This window comes from Erythrolamprus reginae, chromosome Z (genome assembly GCF_031021105.1).
Source record: "Erythrolamprus reginae isolate rEryReg1 chromosome Z, rEryReg1.hap1, whole genome shotgun sequence".
NCBI lineage: Eukaryota > Metazoa > Chordata > Lepidosauria > Squamata > Dipsadidae > Erythrolamprus > Erythrolamprus reginae.
Genome location: NC_091963.1, coordinates 98,494,851 through 98,513,846, shown reverse-complemented (window position 1 = coordinate 98,513,846; position 18,996 = coordinate 98,494,851). Strand labels below are relative to the sequence as shown.

General features: G+C 39.7%; 1 protein-coding gene across 4 annotated transcripts in view; it reads right to left on the bottom strand.

Moving 5' to 3' along the window:
• The window catches only part of USO1 (USO1 vesicle transport factor), a 57,409-nt gene that overhangs the window by 23,263 nt on the left and 15,150 nt on the right, over window positions 1-18,996 (bottom strand). For all 4 annotated transcript variants that reach the window (XM_070726943.1, XM_070726944.1, XM_070726945.1 and 1 more), the window contains 8 exons: window positions 18,644-18,744; window positions 14,770-14,872; window positions 10,787-10,842; window positions 7,756-7,876; window positions 7,487-7,665; window positions 7,194-7,334; window positions 4,183-4,271; window positions 744-898 (listed from right to left, as the gene is read on the bottom strand). In XM_070726943.1, coding sequence (XP_070583044.1) covers window positions 744-898; window positions 4,183-4,271; window positions 7,194-7,334; window positions 7,487-7,665; window positions 7,756-7,876; window positions 10,787-10,842; window positions 14,770-14,872; window positions 18,644-18,744 — 945 coding nt within the window. The remainder of the gene's footprint in view (window positions 1-743; window positions 899-4,182; window positions 4,272-7,193; window positions 7,335-7,486; window positions 7,666-7,755; window positions 7,877-10,786; window positions 10,843-14,769; window positions 14,873-18,643; window positions 18,745-18,996) is intronic.

The following is an 18,996-nucleotide window of genomic DNA, read 5'->3' as shown; positions in this document are numbered from 1 at the left end:
AGGGCTTTGTTAAGTGGTACTAAAATTTCATGTGATCTTGAATCTATCACTCTAAATGCAGCCTAGGATTGCATTGGCTTTTTTGGCTGTAAACTATTGATTCATATTTAAGTGATTGTCCTCTAAGACTCCAAGATTCCTGTCATATTGGTACTGAGCTTCAGCTACCTATATAATTGTTTTTTTCTTGCCAAGTGTAAAACCTTACTTTTATCTAAGTTGAATTTCATTCTGTTCCATAGGGCTCATTATCCATAAATGTGATAATCTTATGCATCATTATTGTGTTTGTTAATGACCTCTAATTATGAGGGTTTTTTTTAGCACAGCAGGAAATAGAAACACACACACATCTCAAAGAAAGTTGCAAGGAGAGTCTAATGCTGCTCACCGATATTTTATTTTGTTGAAATACCATTGTCATGTCTGGATTAAGTGAAATGGGCTTCACATTTAAGAAAAAAAAAACTATTTTAAAACATTAAAGCAACAGAAGAATTTTCAAACAACTTACAGAAGCATCCAATAATATTTCTATTATGCCACTTCATGTGTTATTAAAATAATGCCAAGCTTGTTCCTGGATGAACTGCAAATGAACAGAACTGGAAAACTCTACAATTACAACTTATAAGGATAAGCCTCCTGAAAGTGAGTAGAATTTTCCTCCCTCCTGCTACCCCAAAATCATGCCTTTTTGAACCTAAAGTTAGAAGTAGGAATTAAACTTTCCAATACTGTACCATCAATTGTTGAAGGTAGAAGAGTTGATACAATTTCTCCTTGCCCTTTTTGGTTTTTGTATAAGAAACACTGGAAGCAATAAAGGACAGCACAGCGCAGGACAAATGGTTGTCTCTCATTTACCATTGATATAAGAAGCACAACAATTGCAGGCCTGTGATTGAAAGAAGAATCTTTTTTTTAGTTTAGGTCTGTATGCTTCCATAAGAATGTGGTGCGTATAAACAGACAGTTAATACACTAATAGATAAAAGAAAATATATTAATTAACCCAAGTTGTCAGAAAACGTGACTCATTCAATTTCTCTCATTTTTGTTTTTCCAGTTCTTCCAGGTAATTATTTCATCTTACATATTTTTTAAAAATATCTCTTCCCAGGATAGAAATTTACAAAATTATTTACAAATAGAAATTCTAGTTCAGTGCTTGAAGTCTCCAAAAAAGGTAAGGAAGATGGCAGAGGGGCAACTAGAAGTAATTACAACTCAGTATCACTTTTAGATCCAGACTTTCTTTTAAGTCCTTTTGGAACTCAATTCAAAAAGAAAATAATGAAGTACTTTCTGACATTAAGAAATGATAGGGTTATCCGGGTTCATAAACCCTTGATAAAAATCATATTTGAGTATATTAAAAACTGTTAATACCACATTACTATGAGCATACAGTGGAACCTCAGCTAACGACCACAATCCCTTCTGGAATGTTGGTTAGCCGAAATGTTCGCTATCTGAAACAATTTTCCCCATAAGAAATAAAGGAAATAGATTTAATTGGTTCCCAGCCTGTTGACTCACTATTTCCTTTATTTCTTATGCGGAAAACTGATCCGAAATGCTAACCGAAGTTCCACTGTACTACTAATTTCTTTGCTGAAACAGATTTTTTGGACCTTTTGCAGTCAGGATTCAGGCCTAAGTATGAACAGAAATGGCATTTTTAGGACTGATGATTTCTGAAGGGAGTGGTATGGAAATAATAATAATAATAATAATAATAATAATAATAATAATAATAATTTTATGCCGCCCCCTCCGAGGACTCGGAACAGCTCACAACAGGCAATACATCATATATAAATCCAATATTCAACAGTTTTAAAAACCCTTATTAAAAAACAATCATACAACCCAAACAAACCATACATTAAACGAAACAGCTAAGGGGTATATCAATTTTCCCATGCCTGGTGACACAGGTGGGTTTTCAAGTTTACGAAAGCCAAGGACGGTAGGGGCAGTCCTAATCTCCGGGGGGGAGTTGATTCCAGTGGGCTGGGGCCGCCACAGAGAAGGCTCTTCCCCTGGGTCCCGCCAGACGACATAGTTTTGTCAACGGGACCCGGAGAAGGCCAATTCTGTGTGACCTAATCGGTCGCTGGGATTCCTGCGGCAGCAGGCGGTCCCAAAGGTATTCTGGTCCGATGCCATATAGGGCTTTATAGGTCATAACCAACACTTTGAATTGTGACCGGAAACTGATCAGCAGCCAGTGCAGGCTGTGGAGTCTTGATGAGACATGGACATATCTGGGAAAGCCCATGATTGCTCTTGCAGCCGCATTCTGCATGATCTGAAGTTTCTGAACCCTTTTCAAAGGAAGCCCCATGCAGAGAGCGTTGCAGTAGTGAATATTACATGCAATCAATAAAACAAGGATTGTACATAGACCAATATCGGACCTCTGCAAACTATAAGCATGCATATGTACTCAGTACTTGGTTTGGACCCCTTTTGCAGCAATTACTGCTTTAATGTGGCATGGCACGGAAGCTATCAGCCTGTGGCACTGCTGAGGTGTTATGGAAGACCAGGATGCTTCAGCTCTTCTGCATTGGTCGGTCTCATGTCTCTCATCTTTCTCTTGGCAATGTCCCATAGATTCTCTATGGGGTTCAGGTCAGGTGAATTTGCTGGTCAATGAAGCACAGTAATCCCGCGTTATTGAACCAGGTTTTGGGGCTTTTGGCAGTGTGGGCAGGTGCCACGTCCTGCTGGAAAATGAAGTCAGCGTCCCCATAAAACCTGTCTGTGGAAGGAAGCATGAAGTGCTCCAAAATCTTCTGGTAGACGGCTGTGTTGAGCCTGGACTTAGTGAAGCACAGTGGACCGACACCAGCAGATGACATGGCTTCCTAAATCAACACAGACTGTGGAAACTTTTGCATCTTATTTGGAAACCAAGGACCCAGAGTATGGAGGAAGAATGGAGAGGCACACACTGCAAGATGCTTGAAGTCCAGGGTGAAGTTTCCACAGTATGTGTTGATCTGAGGAAACTTGCATGTAATGAGTCTCTCTCATATAATACACCTTTTAAGTTACATTACTGAAATAAATGAATTTTTGCCTGATATTCTAATTTTTCAAGTTTCACCTATATATTACCTGCCCCTATCCAGTCTATTCTGCAGCTGCCTCTGTCTTTGGAAGCAATAATTCTGAGGGTGCTGGAACCCCCACCTGAGTTCTGAGGTAAGAGGGCCGCTGGAAGTATGGGGCCCTTCATGTTTCCACATGTCTGGAAAATGATGGCAGGATTTTTCGCTTATCTCTGCACTCAGTCAACCAACGAAGCTCTTACTGTGGGGATCTCACCAGTGACTCCACTAATAGAGAATCATCAGTCAAACTCACAGAATAGCAAATCCGATGGAATGAGAAATCTCTTGAATATAGGATCCAGACTCAAACTCAAACAGGGGGAATGATTGCCACAACTGTCCTAGCTGAGCAACTGGAGTTGAAAAGCTGCTAAAGGGTAGTAACAGGCATGACCTAAACAGCTTTTGACAGACTCAGTGCAATCAGCAAGCAGATGGAATGGAACCCATTTCTGGATTCTATATCCACCACAATGGAGAAACAAGAGGTCCAGCTTCACCTCTTGATTTGCAGGGTCCAACAGAGCTCAGCACTTTCTCTACTTTGTTTAACATATATATCAAGTCACTGGATAAATTAATTATCCACCAACATGTTGAACATTAGGAATTCTGGTACAGTAGTTGAAATCTACACGTCATAAAAGGGTCATTTTGTCCATCCCTGATCTAGTCGCACCAAGAAAGGCCTTCTCTGTGGTAGCCCCTTCCCCGTAGAACATCATCACTGCAGAAATAACACTGTCCCTCATTTTGCAAACTCTTGCAAAAGGATCTCAGAGTGATATGGAGTCAATCAAGTAGTTGATCTGATTGTTGTGGCCAGGGGAAAAGTGTTATTAGTTTGTACTGAAACTTTATAGCTCTAAATTGCCCTGTATAACTGGGAGTGAATTGGGTGGCCATATAATTTTTAAATAAATAAATAAATCATGAAAACACAGAAAGACTTCTATATCAATTCTCATTTTTTATAATTAAATATCAACTTAAATGTTTCCTCCCATAAACATTAATTTTTACACAAAATTGAATTACATTTTCTTTAACATACTTTGGAGGATTTGAAGGTGCATTTACTGAAGCAAAGTAATCTTGATTCATTTGAGATCCTCGAATTACTTCTGATACAGTGTTAATGGTCTAGAAAATAAGAATTAAAGAACATAAAGAAATCAAACTTAATAGCTAGTGTCAGAATCAGGAAGTGAACAGTGATTTATATTAGATTCAATTCTTTGATTTATGCTATATTATGTAAATGCACACTAACAGTACAGTGGTACCTCTACTTAAGAACTTAATTCATTCCGTGACCAAGTTCTTAAGTAGAAACGTTCTTAAGTAGAAGCAATTTTTCCCATAGGAATCAACATAAAAGCAAATAATGCGTGCAAACCCATTAGGAAAGAAATAAAAGCTTGGAATTTGGGTGGGAGGAGTGGGAGGAGGAGGAGGAGGAGGAAGAGGAGGAGGACAGTTGCTGCCGAAGGAAGAAGGTGACGTGAGGGGAATCAAAAAATCCAAAACTTTAAGGCAAAAAAAAAAAAAGAGGGACTCTGAGGCAGCGTTGAGGAACATGCAGCTCCCATAAACCCGATGCAAGGCTGCTTCTCATACACTGCATCAGAGAAAGAAACCCAGGGGGGCAAGAGGGGGAACCTCCCACTCCTTTGACCGAAAGGCGGCTACTGCTACTACCTGCTGCCTCTTCCTTCCCATGCTGAAGGGCTCCCTTCTCTTCTCGCTTGCTTGCTTTGTAGCTGGTGCCTTTCCTTCACTGTGGTGACTCCTCGGTTTGACTGAAGCTGAGTTGATCTGGCTGGGGCAAAGCGCACCCTTTTGCCTTTCTGCACCCAAATGCTCTGGGAGGCAACCTCGCGATGGAGGCAGTATGAGGGAGTTACCACAGCGGAGTGGTTTACGAAAACGCTCCATTCGCTCTGGGCTGCCAAAGCCTCCATAAGCGCCACCAAAAGCTTAGATTAAATTAGATTAGATTTATTGGATTTATATGCCGCCCCTCTCCGCAAACTCGGGGCGGCTCACAACAAAGTAAAAACAATACATAATAGCAAATCCAATACCCACCAATCCAATTACAATTTTAAGCTAAAAAATTCATAAAAAACAACCCCAGAATATTTTTTTAAAAAAGGCTCTTCTGGCAGCCCAGAAAAGCCCAAAATGGCCGGGACTAAAGGGGGAATGGCAGAAAACTGGCTCGGCCTTCGTGCCGCTCTCAAATTTCCTGGGAAATTTTTCCAGGCTCAGGTTAGGTAGAAAAAGGTTGTTAAGTAGAGGCAAAAAACCCCACCTGGTTCTTGTCTAGAAAAGATCTTAAGTAGAGGCATTCTTAAGTAGAGGTACCACTGTATTTATATTTGTTTACGGAAATACAATCAAGTATTTTTAATTTTGATTCTCTATATATTCTATCAGTGAAGGTAACACGGTTGCTGAACAGATTTAAAATTGGACAATATTTCATTAATTACTCAATGCAATTAGAAGAATATGAAATTATTGAAAGTGTAGCAAATTTTGTGGATGTAGCTGTTAACATTGAATGAGTTGATTTATATGTGATCATGTGATGTCATACTCTGCAAACAATTTATACATGCTATCCTATGAAATCTCAAAAAAAATGACACTGAATGACATCAGTCCAATTAATTTGCAAATGATGGTAAAACACCATAAAATATTCTAAAATAATGAAATTATTCCCTAATATTGTTAAAATGAAAGTTACACCCTTATACAGTAATACCTCATGATACGAACTTAATTGGTGCAAGGAGGAGGTTCGTAAGACGAAAGGTTCGTAAGACGAAACATTGTTTTCCATAGGAAACAATGTAAAGTCAATTAATCCGTGCAACCAAAAAAACCCCGCAAAAAAACGGCTTTCGGCGACTGCTGGGAAGCCGCACGGCTGTTTTAAAAGGTGACAGCCGGCCTGGGGGGCTTTCCAGCACCCCCCCGAATTCGGGGGGGTGCTGGGAAGCCCCCCAGGCCGGCTGCGACCTTTTAAAAGAGCCGCGCCGCTTCCCAGCTGTCTCCTGAAGCCGAACGCCAAAGTCGAACTTCTGCGTTCCGCTTCGGGAGACAGCTGGGAAGTGGCGCGGCTGTTTTAAAAGGTGACAGCCGGGCTGGGGGGCTTCCCAGCAACCTCCCGAACCGAACCCGGGGTTCAGAAAAATTTTGCCTCTTCTTACGAACTTTGTTCGAGTTACGAACCGGCGTTCGGGAGGCTTCTGGGAAGCCCCGCCGCCCAGTTGTCACCTTTTAAAACAGCCACGCGGCTTCCCAGCAGTCTCCAAACGCCGGTTCGTAACTCGGAAAAAGTTCGTAAGAAGAGGCAAAATTTTTCTGAACCCCGGGTTCGTATCACGAGTTGTTCGTAAGACGAGGGGTTCGTATCTTGAGGTACCACTGTAGTAGCAAAAGAAGACCTGAACTGTTTGTCAATTTTTTTAAAATTATCTAAAATTAGTTAAATTTACATTTGAAGTGATGAAATGGAATCAAGCATAGGTAGTCCTCAATAGTGACTATGGGTTGTTTAGTAGACCATTCAAATTTAAAACGCCACTGAATAAAATGACTTATGACTATTTTTCACATTTACAACCGTTTATAGCAATTCCATGATCATATGATGAAAATGTAGATGCTTGGCAAGCAGTTTGTATTTATGATGGTTGCAGTGTCATCTCATCATTTTTGCGACCTTTTGACAAGCAAAATCAATGGGGAAGCCAGATTCACTTAACAACTGTGGTACTCACTTAACAACTGCAGTGATTCACTTCACAACTCTGTAAAGAAAGTTGTAAAATGGGGAAAATTCACTTAACAATTGCCTCATTTAACAACAGAAACTTGGAGCTCAATTGAGGCCATAAGTTGAGGACTACCTGTAATAATGTGTGTCAATATTTTAAAATTCTACAGAAATTTTTAAAACTTCAGTATTTCAGAAATGGCTATGATAATTTCCTCTTGTTGTCTGATAACATCTTATCTTGCAACAGTCAGTATTCTCCGGTATTTTACCTCTGTAAGAATATCAGCAGGAACTCCAGTTGCCATCAGAATTGTACAAAGCTGTTGTAATAACCCACAATGAAACATGGTTTTTTGACAACTGCTGGTGGCACCAGGAGGATTTGTAGGAGACACCAGCACACGTACCAGCTGTAAAGAGAGTAAACAATTATTTAGATTTGCTAAAAGTATCCAAAGTTTTATCTTTAAATATCTTCAAAAAAATGCCATTCCATTTGACATTAGTACAAAATTTAGTTAGATCTCATTTTAAATGTTACTTCATGTGGATAAGAAATTACCTGCAGCATCAAATGCAAATTGGTTACTTTCTGTGCAGACCAACCAGCATTATCATTACCAACTTCAAACCATGGTTTCATACGTTGAATATAAGAACCTTCCTTGAAAAAATTCTGATTTGAATTGTTATTTTTCAACAGATTTTGTAGCAACAGAAGACAGTCCTCCACTACTATGCCTGCAAAATAGTGTGATTAACAGACATTATAAAACTGAACTATCTGAACTCATAAACTATGGAATGAAAATACAGATTTCAGGCACATACCTCCATCACTATTACCCTCATCTGTTATGATATCTAACAATCTTTCAAATGCATTTTCAAAAGCAACTATTTTCTGGATTGCTGCATTACTTTTTGTTAACTGCTGAAGTAACAAAACACCCTGGAGGAGAAAGGGGGGGAAAGACAAAATGTCCATTGCAGTTAAAAATAAAAGACAATCACCACCAATTGTAAACAAGAACCAGTATAAGTATATATTCCATAATATCACTTAAAAGTGTGTGAGAATCAACTGAATAACTAATTTCTGGAAGGGCATGGCCAACTACTGCAGCGACACACAGAGTTCCCCATGCTCCGCAGGGGAACTTCGAATCTCTGTCCCCTAATACATATGATTAATTGATTAGATTTGAAATTGTTAAACATTTATATGCTATCAGAAGAAAGTTTGAGCATAAGCAAAGTAAATGTATTAAAAGGATATAAATTGATATAATTCACTAAGCTTAAAATTGATTAATATCTCTAGGTTGTTAGAAGAAAGATTGACAATAACTAAAGCAATTGCTATAAGGTGTATTAATATATATCTAGGTCATTCAGCAGTCAGGATTCAGGCCCGGCTACAGCACGGAAACTGTTTTGGTCGCGCTGATGGATGATCTCTGGTGGGCCCGGGACAGAAGCTTGTCCTCTGTCCTGGTGCTTCTTGACCTCTCAGCAGCTTTCCATACCATCGACCATAGTATCCTTCTGCCCCGGCTGGAGGGGTTGGGAGTGGTTCTCCTCCTACTTCTCTGGTCAGTCGCAGTCAGTGTTAGTGGGGGCATCAGAGGTCGACCTCTAGGTCTCTCCCTTGTAGGGTGCCTCAGGGGTCAGTCCTCTCCCCTCCTGCTATTTAATATTTACTGCTGGGTGAGATCATCCAAGGGCATGGGGTGAGGTATCATCAGTATGCTAATGATACCCAGTTACACATCTCCACTCCATGTCCAGTCAGCGAAATAGTGGAAGTGATGTGCTGGTGCCTGGAGGCATTGGGGTCTGGATGGGTGTCAACAAGCTCAAACTCAACCCTAACAAGATGTAGTGGCTGTGGGTTTTGCCTCCCAAGGACAACCCTGGGGGGGGGATTATTGACCCCCTTGGAGAGGGTTCGCAACTTGGACATCCTCCTTGATCCACAGCTAACATTGGAACATCATGTTCGCCTGGTGCACCAGTTGCGGCCCTATTTGGACAAGGAGTTCTCTGCTCACAGTCGCTCATGCCCTCATCACCTCGAGGTTCGACCACTACAATGCTCTCTACATGGGACTACCTTTGAAAAGTGTTCGGAAACTACAGATTGTACAGAATACGGCCGTGAGAGCTATCATGGGGCTACCTAGATTTGCCCACGTCTCTCCAACAGTCCATGGCCTGCACTGGGTGCGGATTGGTTTCCGGTCATAATTCAAAGTGTTGGTAATGATCTATAAAGCCCTACATGGCATCGGACCAGAATACCTCCAGAACTGTCTTCTGTCGCACGAATACCAGCAGCCTATAAGGTCCCACAGAGTTGGCCCTCTCCAGGTCCTGTCGACAAAACAATGTCGTCTGGTGGGACCTAGGTGGGACCAGAGCCTTCTTTGTGGCGGCCCCAGCCCTCTGGAATCAACTCCCCCCAGAGATTAGAACTGCCCCCACCTTCCTTGTCTTTCGTAAATTGCTTAAGACCCACCTATATCGCCAGGCATGGGGGAGTTGAGATAAACCACCCCACAGACTTATATAGTTTTATGTATGGTATGCTTGTGTTGTATGGTTTTAATGATGGTTTTTAGATTTGTTATATTGTACTATTATTGTTGTGAGACGCCCCGAGTCTGTGGAGAGAGGTGGCATACAAATCTAATAAATTATTATTATTATTATTGTTGTTGTTGTTGTTGGAAATGAAATGAACAGAACAAAAATGAATAGCATATAAATAAATAAATAAATAAATAAATGAATGAATTTGCTCCCTATTAGATAGGTTATTAAACAGAAACTACATGTAGAGAATTTATAACTTAAATATTAAATATAAGTAAATGTGAATTTTTTTTATTAGATAAGGATTTTTAGTTATTAAGAAAGTAAATAAGAAGAAGGAGACACTATGGCTTGAACTTAAGAAGTTAGAAGTATCTTATTAAACACAAGAAGGAATATTAGCAGTAAATTTAATAAGAAGATAACTGATCTATCTGGATGACGAAAGTAAAAAGAAGGGAGCAAGATTTAGGTAAACATATGCCGAAGGTTAAGAAATAACAGAATTGATAGTCTTTTAATAATATTAATAATATTGTATGTGTATTGAAGGCATATGATGTTGTAAGCATGCTTTTATGGTAAAGAAAAAAAAACTTTTTTGGGGAAAAAAATCACTACTTTCTTTTATATGATTTCATCTTTTGTTGATAAAATCTCCTTTAACAAAAACAGAGAATAATAAGTAATTTTGTAAAGCACTCCTCACACAGCTTCTTCAAATGACTCAGAACTTTTTCCTTATCTATGTGTTAGGATTTTTAAAGCCACATTATGGAGTAAAAATAGTACTGTTTAAGTTAATTGTTTGAATAGCAAGGATCAACTTGTTACACATTGTGGACACCAAGTTTTTTAAAAAAAATTTACAGTACCATCTCTTCTTCTGTAGTTATATTTTAGAATTATTTCTCAAATTATTAAATAAATAAACAAACAAACAAACAAACAAACAAACAAATATGAACTTGCAGATGGGAAGTCTTGGTTCCTGGCTCTTTCTTAGTTTGAACTTTGCAAAAAATGAAAACATGATGCATACATGACAAAGCAGCAGAATGGTGGCTGCTGCACTTGAAAACTTATCTCTAATTTATCTTAAAGTGCATATCTACCTAGACACTTGTTGAAAGTGTTTGAAAAATAAGAAAAGAAGATTTTGTTCTAACTATGCAAAATGCATGTCTGACAATTTATAAAATAAGTATAGCAATCACAATATGTCATTAATAAAATGTTGCATGAATGTAAAATATCTACTCACATCATTTCTTATGACTTCTCTAGAATCTGCTAGTAGATCCATTAACCTTGAGACTCCTAAAAAACAAATTATAGGCTTGAGTCTAAAAAAGAATTATCTATTTTAAGCAGCCAGGACATTCAAGATCTCAAGCAAAGTCCTTTGTAGTCTAGTCAGTAGTGATTCTACTAAATTGAAATACCAAGGTCTGAATATATTAATTTCTACCTTCATGTCATATGAAACATCATTAAAGTATGATCTCCCTCCCCATATTCTTTTCTTGACAAATTAAAAAAGCAACTTTTTAATGGTTTGTTGGCATGCAGAAAATAAATAATAGCAGTCTATCTGTTTCTGTGGGAAATGCGAGTCAGGAGTCCTGGAAATCTAACAAAAAGGGGGCTGGTGGAATAATCATTGGGAGTGGGGTGTCCTGGAAATTGAGATACAGGCTCTCCCAGCCTCCTCATTCCCCCCACCTCCCCCGTTTCTTTAAGGCTCCCCCCTCTCTTTCAAGGAAAGGCAAGGGGTGGGAAATGCGAGTCAGGAGTCCTGGAAACCTAACAAAAAGGGGGCTGGTGGAATAATCATTGGGAGTGGGGTGTCCTGGAAGTTGAGATACAGGCTCTCCCAGCCTCCTCATTCCCCCCCTCCCCCGTTGCTGGCACAAATATACTGTGGAAAGGTGGAATACAGATGCCATGCAAATGCAAGCACTCCTGCATCTTTCAGCCACTGCCACCACCGCGTTGGCCGGCTTTCCCTGCAACAGCACCATTGCCCAGTTCCAGCTGGAGAGGGCTGCACTCCTTTTTGCACGTTGCACATTACACCACCCTGTATGGCAGAGATTTCCAGCCCCATTTTGGGCTGATCCCTTATTACAGAGCTATAGTAGTCACAGGACTGCCCCTTTGGTCATCCCGGAGCAGCTCCTCTACCCGGATGCAGCGAAAGAGAGGACAGGAGATAGGAAAAGGGAGGGGAGGGAAGGGGGGAAGGAAGAGGAACGCGGGAGGAGAGAAGAAAGAAAGGTGCTATAGTTACAGCTCCAGAATATGGGACTGACTTTCCCACCAACATCAGCAAGCCACAGTTAGTCTGCCCGTCTTTATTTTCCTTCACTCAGATTGATCAAGCTTGAGAGAAGAAACAGAAAAGAGGTTTCCAGGGTATATGCTGGACCAGGCACTTTCTCTCAGGCCTTCCACCTGGAGGCCTCCCAGAAACAGATAGATAGGCCTGAAAGGCGACTGAGCCTCCCTCCCCCCAATATGAATTTGGTGGCCCTTGAGGTTGGAAACCCCTGGTCCAGAGTATAGCCATAAAATCCATTTTAGATTATTACAATACACTACAGTGGTACCTCGAGATACGAGTTTAATTCGTTCCGGACCTGGGCTCTTAAGTCGAGCAGCTCTTATCTCGAACGACTTTTCCCCATAGGAATTAATGTAAATAATTTTAATTGGTTCCAGCCCTCAAAAAACTCACAAAGTTAGTCTAAATTATGCAGAAAGACAAGTTTTTAATGAAGAAATGTACATGTACATATAAATGAATAATGAAGTTTCTTTCACTTAACTTGTAAACTTTCTTAAACTTTTAAATTTACATATGTTCAACTTCTCTGCCACCCAATCCTGTAGGACAGAGGTCCCCAACCCTTTTTGCACCAGGGACCGGCTTTAAGCGATCAAGAGAGGAATGGGTGAATGAATGGACGGAGGGTGGGAAGGAAGGAAGGAAAGAGGGAAGGGACAGGAACAGAGGAAGGAAGCAAGGAAACTTATGAAAGGGGAGAGTAAGAGAGGAATGAGTGAAGGGAGGGAGGGAAGAAGGTGGGAAGGAGAAAGAAAAGAAGAAATAGAGGAAGGGAAGGTAAAAGAGAGAAAGAAAAAGAGCTAACTTCCGCGTTCAGCTTCAGGAGACAGCTGCGAAGCCGCACGCGTGTTTTAAAAGGTTGCAGCCGGCCTGGGGGGCTCGGGGGGGTGCTGGCAAGCCCCCCAGGCCGGCTGCAAGCACCCCCCGAGCCCCCCAGGCCGGCTGCAACCTTTTAAAACACGCGCCGCTTCGCAGCTGTCTCCTGAAGCCGAACGCGGAAGTTAGCGTTCGGCTTCAGGAGACAGCTCCTTGGCGCTCGTATCTCGAATTTGGGCTTGTAAGTAGAACAAAAATATCTCTCCCCTCCCAGCTCTTATCTCGAGTTGCTCGTAAGTAGAGCAGCTCTTATGTCGGGGTTCCACTGTATATACATAGCACTGCAAATCTAATCATTCATCTATCATCTTAATTATCAGAGATACTTTATGCAGCTTCCATTTTTTTCTTTTGAAAACATTTTGTTTCTTATCCGAGAAGCTTCTTCACTTCTAACTGATGGGTGGCGAATTGAATTATTTATATTCTTTGCAGTCACCTAGTTATTAGCATTTTGATGGTTAGTTGTTACCTCTCTGAGAGTCCTTTCAACAGCTCAAGCCACTTGGGTGTTTTATCTGTATTAGTGTGTAAACAGATGTGGAACCTTCTTAGACCTGCTGAAAGGACTGCTCCTTTTCCCCTTTGTTCAATGTTAACATGACCTCTTTGACTCCTCCTTCAATCAATAATCTTCTCTGTCCAAAATGTGAACTTTGCTGTGTTCAAAGCAGTGATCTTGTTTTTCAGATTCAAATGGACTGCTGAATCCTGTCCTAATGAATTTATTCGCCTGTGTTTTGCCATGTGTTTGTGAAATGGTTGTTCAATTTCCCAATGTACAGGTCTGCACACGTCTCTCGCATTGCACTGCATATACTACATTGTACTGTTTGTGACTGTATGTTTTGTCCTTAGGGTGGACAAGCTTCTGTCTTAATGTATTCCTGGATGTAAAGTGTGCATATACATTGTGTTGGTTGAAAATCCTCCTGAGCTTTTTAGATATTCCTGCATTATATAGAATGACAACAATGCTCCATTTGTTGTTCTCTTCTTTGTTCTGAAAGAGCTGCTGGTGGATCCTTTTGTGGATTTGATGAAGGCCCGTTTTGGTAAAGCATCCTTGATGTGTTTTTGGTTTCTCTTTTATTTCTCTTTTCCCTCAGGTGACTTTGAGGCACCCGCCCCTCCTGAGTCCCCATGTAATAATTATTATTATTATTATTGTGATCCATTTTAGATGCAGGAAGTGCAGGATGCATGCAGAGTCTTTGGATGGGTTAAAAATGGGCCTACCAGAAATTTAAAGGGCCTCCAGAGCCTGGGGAGGCTGTTTTCTCCCTTCTGGAGGCTCGAGGAAAGCCTCTGGAACCTGTGCAGGGAAAAAACGCCCTTCTCCCCATGGCCACGCCCACCCAGCAACCGAGCAGAGAAATCCTTGCTAAAATTTTTGAAGCCCACCCCTGCTTTGAGGATACAGGAAAACTCCCAAGTAGTCTCAACGACATTCAGAGAGCTAATGACCAATTCTCAGAGTGCCAATAATATACCGGTATATTCTTTCATTCCTCACCAGTCAATCAGAATTGAAGAAGCTTCTTGGATGAGAAGAGAAACAATTTCCAAGGGGAAAATATAGCAATAGCAATAACATTTAGTCTTATATACCGCTTCAAAGTATTTTTATAGCCCTCTCTAAGCAGTTTACAGAGTCAGCATGTTGCTCCCAATAATCTGGGTCCCATACTATTGCCCCACACTGCCTGAATCAGGATATGGTTTAATCCAGAGTAGAGGCTCCTATATTGCAGCATTTCATTACTCAATTATGGTCTTCAAAACATATGTTTATTATTACTCTTATCTTTTCATACTACAGAAAACATTATTTACCCCAAAAGTTAATGCTAAGAATTTTTAATTTTTATCAATTGCTTTGGATATCTGTTTGCATTCCTGTATGTTATCCAGAGTTACCAGGTGTGAGTTGGGCAGAAATATAAATTTGTTTAATAAAAATATAATTAATTATTAGCTATGAGGTTTAAAAATGGATGAAAATGTTTAAGAATACTTACCCATAGGACTGACTAAGATTATCTGCTGTAGTGGGGGACCCTGATGTTTTAACAATATTGTAAGAAGTTTTACTCCAGGCCACCGGACATGAAAATCAAACTCCTGCAATGATCATATATTTCCTTGATAAAGTATTGAAGTTTTATTGTTGCAGTAATATAATGCACCAGTTCTAAAGAGACTAGTATTTGCATTTTTCTCTGGGGTAAGTAATTAATAAACTATTGATTGAAATATTAAAAATCTGCCAAATGTTTAACATCAAGCAATAGCAATATTTAAAAAGCCTTTAAGTACATTCCCACACCATCTGGTCAGTGCTCCAGATACTTAGTGCTACCCTGAATTTTCCTACAACACAGATGTGGGCCAGAGAAGAAAGCAAAGAATGTAAACGAGATTGTGGCAGCTTGTTATGACTGTCTCAGATGGAAGAAGAGGAACAAATGAGATATACCGGATTCGTTACTTCAAACATGATCCACATGCCAAGGGATGTCCCCCCCCCCTTTTTTGTGTGTGTAGCCCTTGGAATGCCTCAAATTATTCATCTGAAAAAATAGATGTGCAGTATCCCCTTTTTTCTGGTTAAAATGACTTACATTTGTTTGAATAATACTCAAGTGAGTCATCAGAAGCAAAAGGAAGCTAAAATATCCCTCGTTTTATGTTCATTCTTCTGTACAGAACAGTAGTACAGCATATGGGGAGAAATGCAACACCTCCTGCCTCCCACAACCCAAGGACCAGGGAGTAACAGCAACTTTCCAAAAAATATTATCTTTACCACACATTTAAATAGGCAGCTCGGGTAATCAAAGCAGACTCCTAGATAATGTTGTATCAGTTTTAGAAGTTTAGAAGTTTTAGAACATCTACAAGGCTGTTAGGAAAATTGCTACAGTATGGCACAAGGTTATTACTGCAAATCTGAATGAAGTGTGGAAACATCCAAAACTCTTTTCTTTTCATGACTTTCATGTCATATCAATACGAGAGAATGCACCAACACCATCACATCAGATTTTACCAGATGCAGTAAGGTGTAAAATCTACTCTGAGTGTTTTTACCTATGTACTACAGACTTACAAATAAAACTGGTTTGTGAACAACCACTAAGAACATATCATGTTTGAAATTAGAATAATGTATGTATTTGCTGTGAAATATCTAGTTCTAGCTACAGAGGGCAATAGTATGAGTGATAGTTTATCTCTGTCCAAAATTTCAGACCAACATTGATATAAAATACTCTTGAAAAAAGATAGTCACCGACTATCTGACCATTTGTAGTTAAAATAATTATTTACAACTAATCCTTGTACTTATGACCTATGACCATAACAGCATCCCCTTGGGCATGAAATTAAAATTTGGATGTTTGGCAATTGGCAGGTATTTATGAGTTGCAGCATCCCAGCATCATGTGAACATCATTTGCAACCTTCCCAGCTGGCTTTTGACAAGTAGAGTCAATTGGGCAAACGGGATTTGCTTAATGACTGCATGATTCACTAAGCAACTGCATTAATTTGCTTAACAGTCCTGGTTAAAAATGTTGTAAAATTGGGCAAAACTCATATTGACTGCTTTGCTCAGCAATGGAAATTCTGGTTCAAATGGTGATCATAAGTCAAGGACTACCTACCCAGATACACTGCACCATAACAGCAGTAACTGTAAAAGGGATCTAGGAGTCCTAGTGAGAAACATTTAAATGTGAGCTGCCAAAAAAAACAATGCAGTCCTAGTTTGCATCAATAGAAAGAGTTTCAAAATTACATGATGTATTAGTATTATTTTATATTACCTTGATAAGACTACACTTGAAATACTGTGTCCAGATTTGGTCACCACAATACAAAAAAAGAAATTGAGACTCTAGAAAGTGTGCAAAGAGCCAACCTGAAAAAAGATGATTACACAGCTAGAAGCTAAAACATAGGATAAACTGTTGCAAAACTGGATATGTCTAGTCCAATGAACAGAAATCAATTTTAATTCAAAATAGAGTTGGAAGGAACCTTTGAGATCTTCTAATAATCCTACCCCTTCTTGTACCATTTCAGGCAAGTGATTGCCTAGTCTCTTCTTAAAAACCTTCAGTGATAAAGCCCTCCCAATGTTTGAAGGCAACCTGTTCCACTGTTCTCACTGTTAGGAAGTTTCTCCTTAATTCCACATTGCTTCTCTCCTTGATTAGTTTCTATCCATTGTTCCTTGCACTGCCTTCTGGTGCTTTGGAAAATATGTTGACTCTCTCTTCTTTATGGCAGCCCCTCAAATACTGAAATATTGTTGTCATGCCACCTCTAGTCCTTCTTTTCTCTAGACCAGGAGTGTCAAACCTGATTTCATTGAGAGCCACATCAGAGTTGTGTTTGACCTGGGATTGGGGGGAGAGGAGCATGGCCAGCTTGATGTCACTGATGTTGGGGGAGCCTATAATGGCCCAAGTACTCTGCCAGTGAAAATGGGTTCCCAAGCTGTTTTCAGCTGCAACAGCATCCTGCAACCCTCTACCAGTGAAAATAGAGCTCAGGAAAGTCACACATGGCCCTCGTGAAGTTTGTTTTCACTGGAAGAGGCACCATGGAACAGTCCTTTGCTGTTTCCAGGGAGGCTCTGCGGGCCAGATGTAAGCACCCAACAGGTGTTAATCTATGGTTAGTCTAGAGCAGGTACACTCTTGCTCTAGACTAACCACAGCCAAATGTTGCAACATTCTTCGAACATTTTGGTCTCCAGGCATTTGCCGTATTTTTCAGAGTATAAGACACACTGGAGTAATACAGTTTTGGGGGAGGAAAATAGGGGGGTGGAATCTATCTACCAGGTGTTCATCTGGCTAGTACCCTTAGTCTGTTCAGCTTAAGTACATTATTTTATCCCCTGGTTAGTGCTGAAAAAGCCTTTTTCAGAAGCAGTAGAAATGAAAAGAAGTCTGCAAAGACTTAGGGCAGGAAAAAGCTGCTTCGAAGAAAGTAGGAATACAAAAAAATGTTGCAAACTAGGAAGATCATTAGCACCAAGTTAGGGCTGAAAAAGCTTTCTTCAGGGGGAGTAGGAATGAAAACAAGCCTGCAAAGACTGGGGGAGGAAAAGCTGCTTCAAAGGGAGTAGGGATTTAAAAATGCTCCAAGCCAGGAAGATTGTTAGCACCTCATTAGGGCTGAAAAAGCCTTTTTCAGGGGGGTTAGGAGTGAAAACAAGCCTGCAAAGACTTAAGGTTGGAAAAAACCTTCTTTGGAGGGAGTAGGAAGCTGGGAAGATTGTTAGCACCTAGTTAGAGCTGGAGGGAAAGCTTACAAAAAAAGCTACATTTGATGTATAAGACACACTCAAATTTTCATCCTCTTTTATGAAGGAAAAAAGTCTTATATTCTAAAAAATACGGTAATAATCTTAGCTGCTCTTCTCTGCAATTTTCCCGAAGTCTCAACATGAACATCGAAGCTTCAACATCAAGGACTAAGAATAACATAATAATAGCCTTCCAAAATTTGAAGAGCTGTCACAGAAAATAGGGGGTTAACCCTCCAAAGCACCCTGAGGACAAGACAAAAGGTAATGGATGCAAGCTTAAACAAGGAAAACCAATTCTAGAATTAAGGAGGAATTTTTTGATGGTAAAAATAATCAGTGAAATGATTTGCCTCCAGAAATTGTTAGTGTTCCATTACTGGAGATTTTAAGAAACTAGACAACCATTTGTCTGGAATAAATATAGAGCCTCCTGCTTGAGCAGAGGGTTAGATTAGAAGGCTTCCAAGGGCCCTTCCAATTCTTTTATTCTGTTATACTTTATTTATGACAACGTCACTCAGTTAAATGACATACTTATTTAATAATTTAAAAAAAACATTTCTCACCTCTAAATAAGATAGCAGAAGAGTGACATTTTCATGTTGCTTAATGAAAATTTCGGTAAACTGACTTCCAAAATCTTCTGTTTGTTTCTGTGAATTTTCTTCTGTAACATTAAAAATAGTACAAATCAGAGGTCTCAACAAAAACAATTCAAAGTAAATATAAGAAAGATATTAAAAAGTGAAATTGAACAAATATTTAATTAATTAGTTAATTAGGCATTACAATTTATAGACTTAGTAGTAAATTCCAATTAATGAGTAAATAAACATTCAAAAATATAACAATGCTCTAAGACTTCCTTGATTCATTCATATTCAGAAAAAGGCACTCTTAAATTGAATTTCGCAAACAG